The sequence below is a fragment of the Dasypus novemcinctus genome, chromosome 7 (assembly GCF_030445035.2).
Source record: "Dasypus novemcinctus isolate mDasNov1 chromosome 7, mDasNov1.1.hap2, whole genome shotgun sequence".
Classification (NCBI taxonomy): Eukaryota; Metazoa; Chordata; class Mammalia; order Cingulata; family Dasypodidae; genus Dasypus; species Dasypus novemcinctus.
Window position 1 is genome coordinate 64,602,725 of NC_080679.1, and position 16,990 is coordinate 64,619,714.

Here is a 16,990-nt window from a genome sequence, read left to right on the forward strand (position 1 = left end):
TTGATAAGTAAATAATAACGTCCATTAAGGTTTATTAGGGGAATACAACAAGATTACTGAAAAAAACTTTTTAAGGAAAATTTTACCAGTCCAAAAAAATATAAGATCTTAATATGGGTAGGTTATAGGAATTTTAAGGGAATTTGTAGTTTAATTGGAGGATGTGAGAACACATACAGAGGAATTTTAGAGGAGAGTCATGAAGATGGTAGGCAATTTAAATTTAAATTTGTTTCTTAATTCCTTAAAACTTTTATTTTTATTAGAAAATATATACCTTCTACCTTTCCAAACCTAATAATATTACTCATTTGGTGATGATCAACATTCTTCAGGCTACTTTTATATGTTACTTGTGGTGGGCAGACGTTAAAGAGCACTGGCCATAAATGAGGAGACCTGCATTTGAATATTCGTTCTGTCACTGAAAGTTCTTTAACATTGGGTTGGTGTTTTGGCTTTCCTGAGTTTCCTTTGCCTCATCTATAAAAGGGGAGGAGAAGGGAGAAATTAAGTATAATAGGAGCACTGAAGTCTTTTCTAGTTCTGGTTATTTTATCTTTCCAAGTTCATTATAATGTAGTAGAGTGGAAGTTATGGCTCATTTTAAAGTAATGAACTCAGTTTAATTTTGTAAAATAGGGCTGGTAACACCTGCTTTTTTGTCTTCTTTATAAGGTTGGTTATGAAGATAAAAGATGGTAATATACGTGAAAATAGTTTTAAGCTTTTACGATTATAAGACAGTATTTAGGAGTATGAGTAATTTTTTGGGCAGCATTTATCAGTACTGGTACATTTAGGAGAAGAGACCTAACCCACTATTTGCAAACTTTTTTTTTTTTAATTTAAATTATTATTTATTTTTAAAAATTACAATAAAAAAATATGAGGTCCCATTCAACCCCTCCGCCCCCACCCCCCACTCCCCTTTTTTTCCTTAATGAATTATTTTTGCAAGTTTCTATGTGGTTTTACTTTCATTTGAAAAATTTTAGAGGAATGTTTTTCTTTTTTTCCCAGTTTTTTTCCCACATTCACCCCCCACCCCATAATGGGGGATAAGTTTATTCTTGAGAAAAAAATTAATAGCTAGCAGTATAATATTTAAAATCCCTATCTAGTTTTTGCTTATCTAATGGGGAAGAAAGGATGTATGTAAAGGGAGCAGTGCAGGGTAAAATGAGAGGAACCAGCTTTGGTTTTACCCTTTCAGTATTACTCTCTTTTTAGGGCATTATTTTCTGTTTGTCAGTCAGGAACAAAAGCATGTTCCAAAGATTGAGTTGTGGCAAATTCTATACTAATATGTATTAGTATAAGAATTTTTTTTTCTCCCAGTGAGATTTCATTTTTCGGAACCTTAAATATATTAAGAAGAAAACATCTCTTAATAAAGTTGAATTTAAATTATATATATATATATATAACTTAAAAAATATATGTATAATTTAAATAAAGCCAGTTCTTTTCATAGCTTTGTTTTTCAAGGAAGCTGCTTTAAAAAGTCTTTTATAATTCTTTTTATTCTGGTAGGCTGAGGAGATAAAGGTTCACTGAAAAGTCCTTAAGAAAAAAATTTTTATTTTTTAAGTGGCAATTATATATTATTGTGTCTTTTTAACATAAGTATTAAATTTTGATTACAAAAGGAATACGTTTACTATCAAAAAAACTCAAAGCATTACAGAAATGTGTGACTTTGAAAGTGAAAATTCTTTGCCTGCCCATCTCCTTTAAATATAAGCTGTTTTGTACTTTCACCCTTTTCTGTGAAATGCTAACATAGGTGTATGCGTTATGATTAAATTTGATTCTTTACAAAAATAAAGTTGGAGGAGCAGTATGATAGAGTTTACCTATAGATGAAATTATGTTCTTAATCCGTTGCTTGTACACTTATATTTTAAGAAAATTAAAGTAATGGATTTCTTTGGCTAAATACATCTGATACCTTAAAAATGAGCAGAAAAAGATGAAAAAGTTTCTCATCATTAAAAAAAGTTCTTGACCTTACTGGTTAGGATGAGTGAAACTCTAGTTCATATTCTTGTTTGATAATTTGCCAGCAGTATTAATATTAAGTAAAATCCCAACAATAATTTTGGGCCAGGATTCCGGGGGTATACATTTTACATGTTATTGGAACTAAATAGTTTCATCTCTTCAAACTTTTTTAGATCAATTGTCCGAAAATAATAATGCATAATAGAATAATGCTAGCTACTATTTATTGAGCACTTTATGTATCCTGAGTGCTTTGAATTATTTTCTTTTGTTTATCTTTAGACCAACTCTATGCTACAGGTGAAAACATCAGGTTGTTACCAGTGTACAAGAGTAATTAATAACGGAGACTTCTGATTAGCTTTGTAATATAGTAACATGAGAAATAGTTTAGATTTAGGAATTTATATGAAATATTTCTTCTAATTTTCTTGGGGAAGTATATTTTGTATTTACTTCTTTTTTTTTAGGAGGTACTGGGGATTGAACCTGGGACCTTGTACATGGGAAGCAGGCACTCAACCACTGACCTACATCCACTGCCCACCCTGTATTTACTTTTAATGTTAAGTGCATTTTACCTTTGTGATTATTTCTCACATTTAGCTCTTGAGACATTAAAAATTAAATTTAATAGGACTAGCAGTATAAGTGATATACTAAAGAAAAGGGGAAATTTTGCTTAAACCAAGGGAAGGAGTATATATAAAGTAGAAAGAGGTGTGAATTAAAAGAAACAATGATAGAGCTTTTATCTTAGTTTTTTTTTTTTTTTTCTTTCAGGAGGCACCGGGAACTGAACCCGGGACCTCCCAGGTGGGAGGCAGGAGCTTAGCTGCTTGAGCCACATCTGCCCCATCATCTTAATTTTAAGAGCATATGTAATCACTTCCTTATTTGAAGAGATATTGTGATTTTTCTGAATATATTTTGAAATTTCAAGTAACAATTTTTTTCATTTTATATATTGGTTTTTAGTTAAAATGGTAACATTTTTACATTGAGAACCCTTACTGTGAAGTAAAAGAAATGCAATTAATAAAGCTCGACAAGTAAGTTTGTTTTTTTTTCCTTTTCTGTCTTAATTCAAAATTAGTAGTACTCCTTTCTATTTCTAAGACTTTTTTTTGTTTCCTAATTTTAATATTGCATTTATTAGTAAATGTAGTAAAATCTGAATTTTTATCCTATTATTTAGGAATATGTAATATTGTAACTAAACTTTGGCAGGTTGTTTACCTTATCCTGAAAGTGATAAGAAAATCTAATTAAATAATCCTTTGAATGGTATTGTACTGAGTGTTTTACCTAAATACACTAACAAACTTTTATATTGTTTGTAATTAGTAAGTTGTGCATGTGTCAATTTCAAAAGAATCTCTTGTTTTAAGTCATAGAATCTGCACCAGAAAATACTTTCTTATTGCTTAATTATCTTAGGTACTTGACAACAAGAAAACTGCGTCTTTATAAATCATATGGGCTGTCCTTTCAGTTAGTCCCAAATATTGAGAGTTTCCTTTATTCATTCATTTACTGAATGTCATCCTGGGCACTGGGAAATTGCAAATTAAGATTAACTGTCCAGTACCCAGACATTCATAACCTAGTGTGGAGAGAAATGTAAAGATCATTAATTATAATGTACTTTGTAAGTTGGGTTGTAGGAATCTTGATAACCGAGTTAAAGATTTGAGTCTGGGAGAGATAGGAAGAAGATATAGTGACATTTATGCTTGGTTTTAAAATATGCACAGGAACTTCAGTCAGGCAGTAACAAGGAGTAGCCACCCATTTTTTCAGAATGTAGAATTTTTGTTCCAGTAGCATATATAAAGGTACAAAATGCCCTTGTAATATCCTCTTGCTGACATACAGCCTCTAAGTTTTCTATCATTTTTCATACCTTGCATGTAGTATTTTCTGTGAATTGAAAGTACTAGATTGTAGATAAAGCTCTGATGCTAATTTTTGTTGTTGTTGTTGGACAAGTTTATTTAACCTTTCTGGGCTATAGTTCTTTATTTCTAAGAATAGAAAAAGCCCCTAAAGTGATTTTGAATTTAAGAACCATTAAAATAAGTAAAATGTTTGTCTGTAATACCTCTGATTTCTTTCTCAGGTAATTATTCACTGTGGTTATTTAATTTTATTCTCCGGATTACTACTAAATTTCTGGAAGCTGACAGAGCTCTGTAGCAAAATCACCTACATGGAACTAGTACTTCCTGTGCTCAGCTCCTGTTATGTTCCAACTTACATTTTTTGGCTTTCTAAGCCATATTAGTCGTATTGGTTTTATTTCTTGCCATCTTAAATAGATACTCCAGTTCTCCCATATTTGTGGAATACTCTTTAATAACATCATAAAGTTGAGAATTAAGTAAGTTAATTCACGTAAAGTGCTAACACAGAGCCTGATACAAGGTTAAGAGGTTAATAAATGTTGGCTATTGTTATTAAGGCTTGGAACACAGTGGAACTTATTACATGTTCATTCCCCCCCCCCCCCCCCCAATTAAATCAAGTTCAAGTCCCACCTTTAGGATAGATTTCTTAGACTAGTCTTACCTGATATTATAGTTTATCTACTTACTGTTACTACTAAGTAATTATTTGTATTTCAAAAGTAGGTTCTGAAGCAGCCCTTTAAAGGACAGTTTTTTAGAATAGCAAAATGTGACAATGTTTGATACTTTAAAAAAATAACTATAATAGAATAACTGTGTTTTATAAAACTGAGAGTTTTCTTTCCTCTATATTGGAAACTGAAAAATGTTTAAGGGCAACAGTAATATAGACATCTGCCTGTGAACTGAAAAGTAATTAGCAACTCATTTTTTTTTTTTAAAGATTTATTTTATTTATTTCTCTCCCCTTCCCCCGCCCACCCTGGTTGTCTGTTCTCTGTGTCCATTTGCTGCGTGTTCTTTTTGTCCGCTTTTGCTGTTGTCAGCAACACGGGAATCTGTGTCTCTTATTATTATGTCATCTTGCTGCGTCAGCTCTCGGTGTGTGCGGCACCATTCCTGGGCAGGCTGCACTTTATTTCACGCTGGGCGGCTCTCCTTACGGGGCGCGCTCCTTGCGCGTGGGGCTCCCCTAAACAAGCGACACCCCTGCGTGGCACTGCACTTGTTGCGCGCATCAGCACTGTGCGTGGGCCAGCTCCATATGGGTCAAGGAGGCCCGGGGTTTGAACTACGGACCTCCCATGGGGTAGACGGACGTCCTATCCACTGGGCCAAGTCTGCTTCCCTAGCTACTCATTTGAATCAGTAAATTTTTAAAAAATCATTCTTTATTAATTTAAGTTTTAAACTTTTATTTCGAAATACTTCGAAATTTACATGACATCTCCAAAAATAATGCAAACCTCATATGGAGAGCTCCAACATATTCCTAAGCCCAGTACACCAATTAACATTTTATCACATTTGTTGTGTCGTGTCATTCTATCAATCTATCTTGTCTATCTGTTTGCTCTTCTGTCAATCCATTTTTTAACCCTGGAGTGCAGATTGTGTACATCATGCTCCTTGAACACTTAATACTGTCATTGTACCTTTTCTAAGAAGGATATTCACTTATGTAACCATTTTAAGTGCAGTTATCAAGTTCAAGGTATTTAACATTGATTTAAAGCTTACAGTCTACATTCCGTTTTTTTCTTATGTCCCAATAATGTCCTTTTGAGCCTTTTCTCCTCTTGCTTGAGCCTATCTAGGAGTGTGTATTGCATTTAATTGTTATTGTCTCTTTAGTTTCTCTTTCCATTTTTTTTTTTTAATTGTGGAAAAATATACACAATATAAACTTTCCCATCTCAGCCACTCCCAAGCATACCATTCAGTGGGATTAAATTATATTCACATTATGTGTTGCGGTACTCTCACTACCTCAATTACCAAAACTTTCCCATTTTCCCAAAAGGAAACCTTATACCCGATATGCATTAACTCCGTATTTCCTTTGTAAGCTGCCCCTGGCAACCTGTACTCTATTTCTGCTCTCTGAGTTTGCATATTCGCTGGTATTTTCTTTGTAGTTAACATGGATTTTAAACCAAACATTTTAAATCTACAGCAATCTTGTTTGCTTTGCTACCAACCCAATTTCAGTAGTACACACAAACTATATTCCTGTACCCCTCTGTGTCCCCCATTTGAATCACTAAAATTTTTAATAACGAATTTTGAAATATATAATGGGTTGAAACTTTTCTAAGTTCATGATTTTCCCAGAACTTATGCTTAAAGAACAATGAATATAATTTTAATATTTTAGATTGTTGTCATTAGCTCTAAAAGAGATAATTAATACAATTGCATTAATTTAAAAGCTTTTCCAGTCATTTCATTTTACTTTCTTAACCTCTTCTAGCTGTTAGCAATGGATTACTTTCTTTTCATTTTCATTTTTCTTTCAGCTACCCACGCTAAAGGGATAGTGATAATTTAAAGCAGTCAAGTGGTTTCTTCCTTAGACCCTCACAAGTAGCATTCTTACTCTGTTCTTGCTTTTAAAAATAATTACTGTATAAAAAAATTTTCCTTCTTTGAGTATTTTTGCAAAGGAATGTGTTTTATTGCTGAGTTAGACTAGGACTTCAAAAATAAAACTAATTATCTGATCATATTTTTTACATTGATAGTAAATTACTCCACGAAGATTATGAATAGCTAAGGCATTGAAAGAACTGAGCATGTTTTATAGCTTTTTTTTTTTTTTTTGGAGCGTATATTTTTAGGTAGGTCTTTGTTGTGTTTTGGAATAATTAGATTTTAAAAGTTATGAATGAATGAATTTATATTTGGGTCCTGCGAATTAGTTGATAGGACCTTGAGGAAGTCACTTAAATCTCTCTCAAGTTCCTTTCTTCTCTGTTAAGTGACATTTTAGATAGTTTCTATAGCGTAAGGTTCTGGAGAGGATTAAGAAAGAGAATGTATATTGTTTTTCACACAACAGGTATCCAGTAAATGTTCTTTTTATTCTTTTTTTGTGTGTTTTGTTTTCTTGTTTCTTGATTATTGCTTAATCTCTTATATATACATATAAATATCTTTATTTGATTTTTTTAGCATCATGGTAAGTTCTTTAAAAGTATATAACATTAACCATATAAAGTTAAATGGTGTTATACAATCTGTATTGTGATAGCCTGAGAATAAGGAAAGGACCTGGAAGGGGTTTGGTGGTAAGGTAGCAGAAAGATGTGTTTTAAAGTCATATATAATATAATATAAAGTCTGGTCTTGATATTTCTAATCAAAGATGTTTATTATATGGTCTGAATAAAATATTATGTGATTTTCTGAAACATCTTTGTTCTTTGGCTGTAACATTGGATTTGTATTTTGTGAGAAAAAGAACTTGAAAATTTTGGATATACAATATCCATGTATATTGAAAAGTTGAAAAGGATAATTATTTAGCACTTATTTAGTAAGCACTTATTTGCCAGGCACTGGGATAAGTACTTCATAGGCATTTTATCTTTTAAAAATCTTAGCAGTCTGCCATATGCAGGTAGGTAGTAATACCCTCAATTTATAGAGGGTAGAATGGAGGCTCAGTAAAGTCACTTGCCTAAGGTCACATAGGCTGCCATGGACTGAAGAAACAGGGTTCTTAATTATTGTATTTCCTTTAACAGTAAGTAATTTTATTTGCCACATTAAAAAAGAGCCCTAACCATTGTCAAACTTAAAGATTACTTTTAGAATATTCATGGAGAATGAAGTTCCAAACCCAAGAGCTAGATATTTAAGTATATAAATGCACTGTAGAACTTCCGGGATTTTAAATTATAATATTTTATGCACTGTGAAGTGATGCTAAATCTAGACAGAGAAAAAAAAAATGAAGGAATTTAGGAGAAGTTGTTTTTAAAAAATTCTGTTGTTGATGCAGTTCTTTTCTATCTGATAAGATAGTTCTTTCAGTTAATTCTATGAAAAAAACTTTTGAGAAGGCTAGAAAATACAGAGGTTTAAAAGGGGTTTTTTGTCCTATACTCACCGTTTCTTTCTTCTTCCCACTCTCCCTCCCTCCCTCCCTTGGGTGAGGGGGACAGAAGCTCAGTAGTTTCATTTAGTTGAATTGCTAATTTGTTAAATCTTTTGATTCAGTCTTTATGGTAAGTCCTTCTAAAATGTATTGATAATTGTTGTGTATATAATTTTCTTATATTTGGTTCTTCAAAGTGATAACTTTAAGAGTGAAAGATTAATTTTTTTTTGTAGTATTGTAGGATAAGATATGGTTTAAAGTATACTAACTACAGGATATATTCTGAAATGTAAATTATTTCATCCCAAATTTTTTTAGTTGGGGTGGAAAGGAAGATTAATCTTTATAAACTGAAACTTATTTGGAGTTTTGCTATATTGATATAAGTATAGTGGGAAAACCTTTTTAACTGAGTTAAATATGACTCTTTGCCAGGAGATACTTTTTTTATTAGTGAAGTATTCCCTACACAAGTGTCTTTAAGGGTGTTAAGTAAAATAAATCCAGAAAGTTGATTACATAAAAAATAAAATGAGGCCCAGCACCGCTGTATGGTGTGTATGAAGCTCATATTTTTTATTGGCATTTTTGAGCAATAATGATACATCATATATTTGTATATTCTACATACACAGATACACACACCTGCACACATACTCATGTAATGCATGCAACAACTTTTTCATATAGATTGTTATTATTATATCCACTTTAAGAGAGAAGTAAACTGAGGCACAGAGAGGTAAAATCACTAGCTCACGGTTGCGTAACTAGGAAGTGGTGGAGCCAGGATATGAACATGGACAACTTGTTTTAGAACTCACGTTCTTAATTATCAGGCTAAATTTTTTTCTGTAAATACAATAGAAACAGTACTATTTAGGCATAGGTTGAAGAAAGAAGTAAAAGGAGCAGGAATTATAGTTGTATAGAAGTTAATACCATATTGCTAGTTTTATATACTATGATAAACACTCCTATGATTACTACCCAAGAGAGACTATAACTTGGGTAATTAAAATTATCATCATTATTGCAACAATTATTAACAACAGCTAACATACTTGCCAGTCATTTTGGGAAATGCTTTTCATGGATTATCTCTTTCTCCTAATTCTTGTAATGACCCTGTGAGGTAAGTGCTAATTTCCACATTTTACAGATGAAGAAACTGAGGCTTTCATATGTTATGTAATGTATTCAGGGTTCCATAGCAGTAAGTGGTGAAGACTGAAATCCATTCAGACTTATTTCAGGATCCATGCTTTTAAAACTTAACTTGTATTGCATACTGCCTTCCAGTGTAATATGTTCAGAGTAGGCTCGCTGAGCAGAGTAGGAAAAGGTGTAAACCATTTCCAAGGAGAGGGGATTATACAACCATCTTTTCTGTTGAAATGAGATTCTGTTCTTCTTGTTTTCAGTTTAAAAAAGAAGAGATGCTCATTTTTATGTCTATTTCTTTAGCTATTTGACTGAATTCTTATATTAAAATTTGTGGTCATGGTTATAATAATCTCATATTTTCATAATTTGATAGTCATTAATACTGGCATCCAATATTAGTGACTAATGGATAGCTGAATGTTTACATAATTAGATTATGGAAGGTAATACATGTCATTAGAGAACTGAACATAATTCAGAATCACTTTATGATTCCGTACTACAGGTGTGTTTATGAAACTTGATTTTCATTATACCATTGATTTAAGGAAATGCTAATCTGTAGCTATGTCTGTGTGGGAAATTTAGTTATGTGGATCTTAGTTAATCTTAGTTATTTTATAGTATAATTTTTTTCCTTATGGAGGAAAATAGATTGGATATAATTTGTGGGAAATAAAATTTTAAAGAAATGATTGTCTAGGTAGGAAAAGCCAGATATGTTTTAGTCATTTATGATGTTGAAATGGAATTTACATTTGTAGTCTTGTAAATTTTTGGTTAAAAATGATGAAGTCCAAAATTTCTTAATTTTGTTTTATTTGTTCACCTTTGAGAAGTAAGAGAATTTATACTGCATTCCTTTTTCCATTTGGAAAATACAGGAATGTTTGCATTGATTTTTGTATTTTGGAAGGAAGTTAGGTGATATTTGAAATATAGCATCTCTTTGAGCTAAAATGCAAAAATCATCCAATAACGATTTATTTTTATTCTTGGCTACCGTTTCTTTTTAAGGTATGTAAAATTTCACTGATGGTTTTGCTCCTGTTTTTATGGTTGCATGTAGTTTTTATTTTTTCTTCTTTCCAGTATTACTTTAAGTTGGTTTAGAAAGAGCACCAAGAAACTGACATGGTTTTACACTTACACAATAGTATTTAAGTATATATGATTATGTAAACTCTATAAATCTTTTGTTTATTAAAACTCTCTACTTAAAATACCTTTGAAATTATAGCACCAAATAGTTCTAATCTTGTTTTTTTATACATAGTCTGCAGTGCATAAATTCTCTACTTAAACGCATGTCATAGTTTGACAATCATTGTTTACACGTAATTTTCTCTCTTTTTATTACAATGCTTCCCCAGCAAGGACAAGTTTGGAAGGTTTGCAAAGCTTTTCACCTTCCCTCTGCCCGCTTGACCGCTTTCAGATCAGTTTCATGTTTCATAACTTCTCTCTCTGCAATCCACAACATAGTCATAGAAATCAGTGAAGAAACATTAAATTGTAATGTTGTATATTCCTCACACATGGCAGACAGATAAAACTTTTGAAAGGACATATCCTTTTTAGGATGCAAGTTAAAAAAAGTTAAGTAGGAATATTATAATTTTCGTAATTCCCCTGCAAATAACATTTCACTAGCAAGCAGTTAATGTCACATAATGAAACAGTGAACAAGATTCAGGATTATATTCTGTATTGCTGATAGCTCAGATAAAAAGTTATTTTTAATAATAATAATACCTTAGCCATTTGTGTAGTACTTTACAGTTTACTACAGAGAATGCTGTACTGACGATATGGTCAAAATGTAAATATCTCCATTTGTTCTTTGCTTATGAAATATAGAACAGCAGATGTACATTCATTGTTTAAAGTGCTAATGGTATGATGGAAAAAGTGTTGTAATCTAGCTGTTCAGAGGAACAGGCAACACACTCTGTCATTATAAAAGACAGTTTTAGCAGCTTCCAGTTCTTTTGAACTAGGGCTCTCGTATTAAAATGTTTAAAGTGAAAAAGGAAAAATTTTGGAGAAAGACATTTAAACATAAGTTTTATTTTACAACACTTAGAAACAGGTCTAGTACTCTACTGAATATTTAATTTTATAATATTTTATTAGCTTCAGATGAATACAATTCTACCTCAAGAATTTTTTTTTCTTTTTCTTTTTTTAGGTTTGAGCTTTTTCCCTCACTGCTGTTCTGCGCTAACTGCTTTGAAACTTTCCATGCATTTTTTTTTCAGTAGAAGAACATCTCTGTACTGTCTCCCATTGCATATTTCAGCTGTGATAATCCCTGCACTTTGCCTATTCATTTTATCACCTGTTCACCAAAAAGAACAATTATCTCTCTAATTTTTGATTGCAGTTTTGCTTTTATTACCTGGTTTTAGAAGAAGGGTGCATTTATATTTTTTTATTACTGTTTTTTTTATAGGCATGTGGTGACCCCAAGGCAAAACCATCCTATCTTATTGACAAAAACCTGGAATCTGCTGTGAAATTCATAGTCAGAAAGTTCCCTGCTGTAGAAACCCGCAACAACAATGTAAGTATTATAAATGGCATTTTATTTTCTTGATTTGGATCATTTGTAAGGAAAGGAATGGTCAGTACAGCACTTGTAGTAGCTTTTATTTATCTTATTATTTGTATTTTGGTATATAAATTGCATTCATTGATTAAAATGGCCTTTATGCATAAAATTTTTGTCCCTGAAACTAGAAAAAATACACTTCATTGTCATTTATTATAGAAAGCATAAGATGCTAATTTGTTTAATACATTTACTCTCTACCAAGTTGCAACAGAGATACGATAATAGACAAATACATATTCCAAATGTGTGCATGTATACTTGGGGAGATTTTATTTTTACAGTCATAAACTTAACTTTATTGTGAAGTTAAGTAAATGTCTTCATATCACTTTTGTTTTTAGTAATTAGCTGTTTTTAGTTAAAAATGTATTTATTTCTCCAATATTTTAATAATTGAAAAAAATTTCTAAAAAAACAAGGTCATGGTGTTAGATCTTTATTATCCATATTACTTTTATAGAATGGATTATTTTTTCTTAGTATATTGAAGTATAGTCATTGGAATTTTTCTTGATATATTTACATATGTTTTGCTAGTTCCTTATAATGTTTATGAATAACTAATTTGAGAAAAATGGATTTTTTTTTCACTTTATCATGGCATTTTCATGTACATTCTGTTTACTTGTAATTTTTCTATGCATCATCTCTTTACTTTGATCTTAATTTTTTCTTTGATATAATGTCACAATCCTTGCTGTCTCTTTTGCTTTCTGTAGAAACTTAGTCTAGGAATTTCCTCTCACATCTGATTTCCCTACTTTTGAAAAGTTCCCCTTAAAAAAATGTATTTCAACCTTTTTATTTCCTCATATCATGCATGCCTATTGAAGATTTGTATTTAGTCTGTGGATGCTATTTTACTTAAAATCATTTTAATGTAGAGAAAAATATCAGTCATAATTAATGCAAATTAAGTCTTGTAAAGTGCTTATAAAATATATTTTATGTGTCTGTGTTTTGGGGGAGTACAATTTAGTAGAAGTTTGTTCTTGTTCATAGAAGATTGTGTTTTATGATTTGATATATTAAGGCGTTTTTATTTCTGATTATAATTGGTGATACAGAAGTATGTACTTTTTAGTAACACTGCATGGAGAACTCTTTGTTTAGTTATTGACATTAACTAGCTCACTCATCTGAGATATAATACATTCTAAATGAGAGATTTTATTATAAAAAAGTACCATATTTAATTTTATATTTACTCCTTTTTATGGTTCAAATTCTTTATAATATGAGTTTTTCAGAGACTATTTTGTTTTTTTATATTTACTTATAATTTATATTTATGTATTTGTATATTTGTGTGTGTTCGTGGATTTACATGTGAAAATAAGCATAGTTCCTGATGAGGTCCTTTCTAAAAAATTAGCAAGAACTGATTGAATTTCCTGTTATGAAGAATACTGCTATGAACATTTATTTTCAAGTTTTTGTGAGGACTTTTGTTTTCATTTTTCTTGGGTGTATACCTTCATGTGGAATTTCTGTGTCATATAGTAGTTCTGTGTTAAACCTATGAAATTGATTTTACAGTGTTGTTGAATGTCATGCCTATAGAATTTACTCTGTTTTATTTGCAAAGTTTGAGTTTGTTATACAGCCTGTACAGCATTCTGAATAATGCTATTCTGTTGTTTTTACCTGCCCAAGAACTGTATACTGGTTATTTTGAAATATTATGATTTCAGTTTCGATCTGGGCCCGCTAAAATTTTGGTGAAAGGTTTCTAGCTACCCTATGATAGAAAATGAGAAGTGAGGAATTGAGGGTTTTTTTTTTTTTTAAGATTTAGTTTTATTTATTTCTCCCCCCGCCCCAGTTGTTTGTTCTCTGTGTCCATTTGCTGTGTGTTCTTCTGTGTCCTCTTCTATTCTTGTCAGCTGTACCGGGAATCTGTGTCTCTTTTTGTTGCATCATCTTGCTGCATCAGCTCTCTGTGTGTGCAGTGCCACTTCTGGGCAGGCTGAACTTTCTTTTGCGCTGGGCAACTCTCTTTGCAGGGCACACTCCTTGTGCTTGGGGCTCCCCTACATCGGGGACACCCCTGCGTGGCATGGCACTCCTTGTACGCATCAGCGCTGCACGTGGGCCAGCTCAACAAGAGTCAAGGACGTCCTGGGTTTGAACCATGAACCTCCCATGTGGTAGGCGGCAGCTCTAACATTGAGCCAAGTCTGCTTGCCTGAGGGTTTTGTGTGTGTGTGTGTGTGTTTTAAACTCTAGACATAGTTAATGGGGATCTAAGAAGTGGGAATGACAGCAATCTGGGATTGCTAGGAGATTGCAAGATTTAAGGACTGTGGGCCAGAATGGAAAATCAGTGCCACTGTAGAAATGGTAGTGATACCACAGCCTTATTTTTCTTTTCTGCTTATTCTTGATATTTGTGTCATTGCATAAATACGTGTCACAGAATACGCTTACATTTATCTCAGGGATAAGGAGAAATTACTGGTTAATACTGTTTTCCATTTTGGTTCTTGTTTTACAAGTATCACTTTTTCCCCAGTTTCTGAAAAGTCACTCATAAACAGAGAAAGGTTTTTTCTTGTGAAAATTATCAAAATAGTTTTTGAAGTTTCTAAAATAGATCCTTAAAAGAGACTCTTATTTTGCAACTAAAAAATTGTCCGTTTTCAAGAAATTTGAATAGAATCAAACTCAGTAAACAAATTTTTTGTTTCTTTAGTAACTGCCCCTACCCCCATACTGTGTAATAACATTGGAGGCCTTGGGCACATAGATACCCAGTATAAAACAAAGAGGGCACTGCTGACAGATAGCAGGAGTAGTGCCTAATGGGGCTTTTTTTTTTTTTTTTAAAGATTTTTAAAAAAATTTATTTCTCTCCCCTTTCTCCCTTCCCCACTGTCTGCTCTCTGTGTCCATTTGTTGTCTTCTGTGTCCACTTGTATTCTTGTCAGTGGCACTGGAAATCTGTGTCTCTTTTTTATTGCATCATCTTGCTGCGTCAGCTCTCGGTGTGTGCGGCACCACTCCTGGGCAGGCTGCCCTTTATTCACTGGGTGGCTCTCCTTGCAGGGCGCGCTTCTTGTGTGTGGGGTTCCCCTACGCAGGGGATACCCCTGTGTGGCATGGCACTCCTTGCGCGCATCAGCACTGCGCGTGGACCAGCTCACCACACTGGTCAGGAGGCCCTGGGGTTGAGCCCTGGGCTTCTCATATGGTAGGCGGGCGCTCCATCAGTTGAGCCAAATCCACTTCCCTAATGTGACTTTGACAATGATGATTTTGCACCCTGTTGAGTCATTTTTACTGTTTTGCCCAGAACCCCCTCACCCCTTTTTTTCATAGGCTCCCTTTTTACCCTAATTCTGGAGTTAGTGAAAGTCTGGGACCAAAGAATGGGAATTTGTGTGTGTGTGTGTTTTTTCAGGGTTATAGCGTTGAACCAAATACTCCATATGCTTCAAACAGGTTGATTAAAATAAAATACAAAATGAATATACTATTATACCAGCTTTATAATGATAGCAACTACTGATTGAGTGCCTAATATGTATAAGGCAATATGTTTTAATAGAGTTCCTCCTTTGATTTCTGGTTAAGCAAGGCATTTCTGAGTTGAGAGATTGTCTACTTTCTCTATTTTGGTAGTGTAACTTATTCAAATGGATTTATAAATTTGTTTTTCATAGGTTTTTTTAGGAACACATAAAGGGAAATCTGTTATATCCCTGGATGACAAAAATATTAGAAACTCCTTTCTTTTTTTATTAACAGATTAAAAATTGCTTTGCCCAGAAAATTCTAAAAGGCATTTTAAGCAATGCCTAATAAAATATTATAGCAAATGTTGACGTATATATTTAAAACAGGTTTTTTTCCCCAAACATTTTTAACTTAATTTTTTCCTTCCTATATTGCATTTACATCTAAATCTAGTTTGTATTTTTTAAAACAGTAAAAATATTACCTGGTACCAAGTTCTCTTTATTGAATTTTTCTATTTATTGTACATTTAAGTATAAAATTTTGGGTTTGATTCTCAAATAATGGGAAAATGATATAGATTGCCATCCTATATATTTTGCTTTAATTCTCGAAGTCCCTAGGAATAAAGAAACTGTTAGTGAATAGAGTGCCACAAGAGCGATATAAGGATTCTGAACTCTGTTACTGAAATGATTTGAAAATTATATTTTTCAATCTAAGTATGTGGAGTAATTTTTTTATGTTATAGATATTTCCTCTTTAAAGGAACATAGTATTACTGGATACCATGTGACAAATTATATTTAAGTAGTTTACAAGGTCATTCAAAGAAAGAATAAAGCAATACTAAGTGTCATCATGAACAGTAAAGTTGGTTCAGGGGTATTGCAGTAGAGTCTGTTTTTAAGTACCATTTTATCCCTAGTGTGTGACACACAGGATGCAATAAATATTTCATCATTGAATATGATAAACCTAATTGATATTGGTTTATCTACTTAACTTATTCAAACATTATCTTACTTTTAAGCCAGAACCCAAATTTATCAACATTTTCTTTAAATTATTAGGTTAATTTTAGCTGAAGAAATTATCATAGTTTTTAATAGAGCTAAACAAATATTTGTCATTTGTTATTGAAAATAGCCTGGAAAAAGAGTGTAAATCCTGAGTCTTGGCTGCTGCCTTTTTAAAAAAATACACACTTTCCCTTCCCTCCTTCCACCTTTCTCCACTTCCCCAGTAACTTCTAATCAACTTTCTATTTCTGAGATTTACTATTTCTAGTCATCTCTTGTAAGTGAAACTGTACAAATTTTGTCCTTAAGTGTCTTTGCTTATTTCACTGAGCATAATGTTTTCAAGGTTCTCCCACTTGGCAGCATGTTTCATAACTTCCTTTTTCTTTTGGCCAAATAATATTCCATTGAGTGCATGTTTATCCATTCATTTTGTTGATGGACACTTGGGTGTTTCTAGCTTTTGGCTATTGTGAATAATGCTACTGTAAACATTGGTGTACAAGTATCTGTTTGCAACCCTGTTTTCATTCTCTTTGGGTTTATACCTAGAAATGGTATTGCCTGGTGAAGTGGTAATTCTCTGTTTTTTTTTTTGGAAGAACCGCACCATTATACATTCTTACCACCTAGCTTCTTAAAAACATAATGTATATTGGGGATGGAATGGTGGTACTGAGAATGGGTGTCAGGAAACCCTTGA

The 16,990-nt window shown here is 32.5% G+C and overlaps 1 protein-coding gene across 4 annotated transcripts in view; it reads left to right on the forward strand.

The window, feature by feature from the left end:
* The window catches only part of NCKAP1 (NCK associated protein 1), a 114,585-nt gene that overhangs the window by 3,263 nt on the left and 94,332 nt on the right, over nucleotides 1-16,990 (forward strand). For 2 of the 4 annotated variants that reach the window (XM_058300527.1, XM_058300528.1), the window contains exons 2-3: nucleotides 10,563-10,580; nucleotides 11,645-11,755. In XM_058300527.1, the coding sequence (XP_058156510.1) occupies nucleotides 10,563-10,580; nucleotides 11,645-11,755 (129 nt within the window). The remainder of the gene's footprint in view (nucleotides 1-10,562; nucleotides 10,581-11,644; nucleotides 11,756-16,990) is intronic. The other 2 variants (XM_058300529.1, XM_058300530.1) reach the window with 1 other exon arrangement.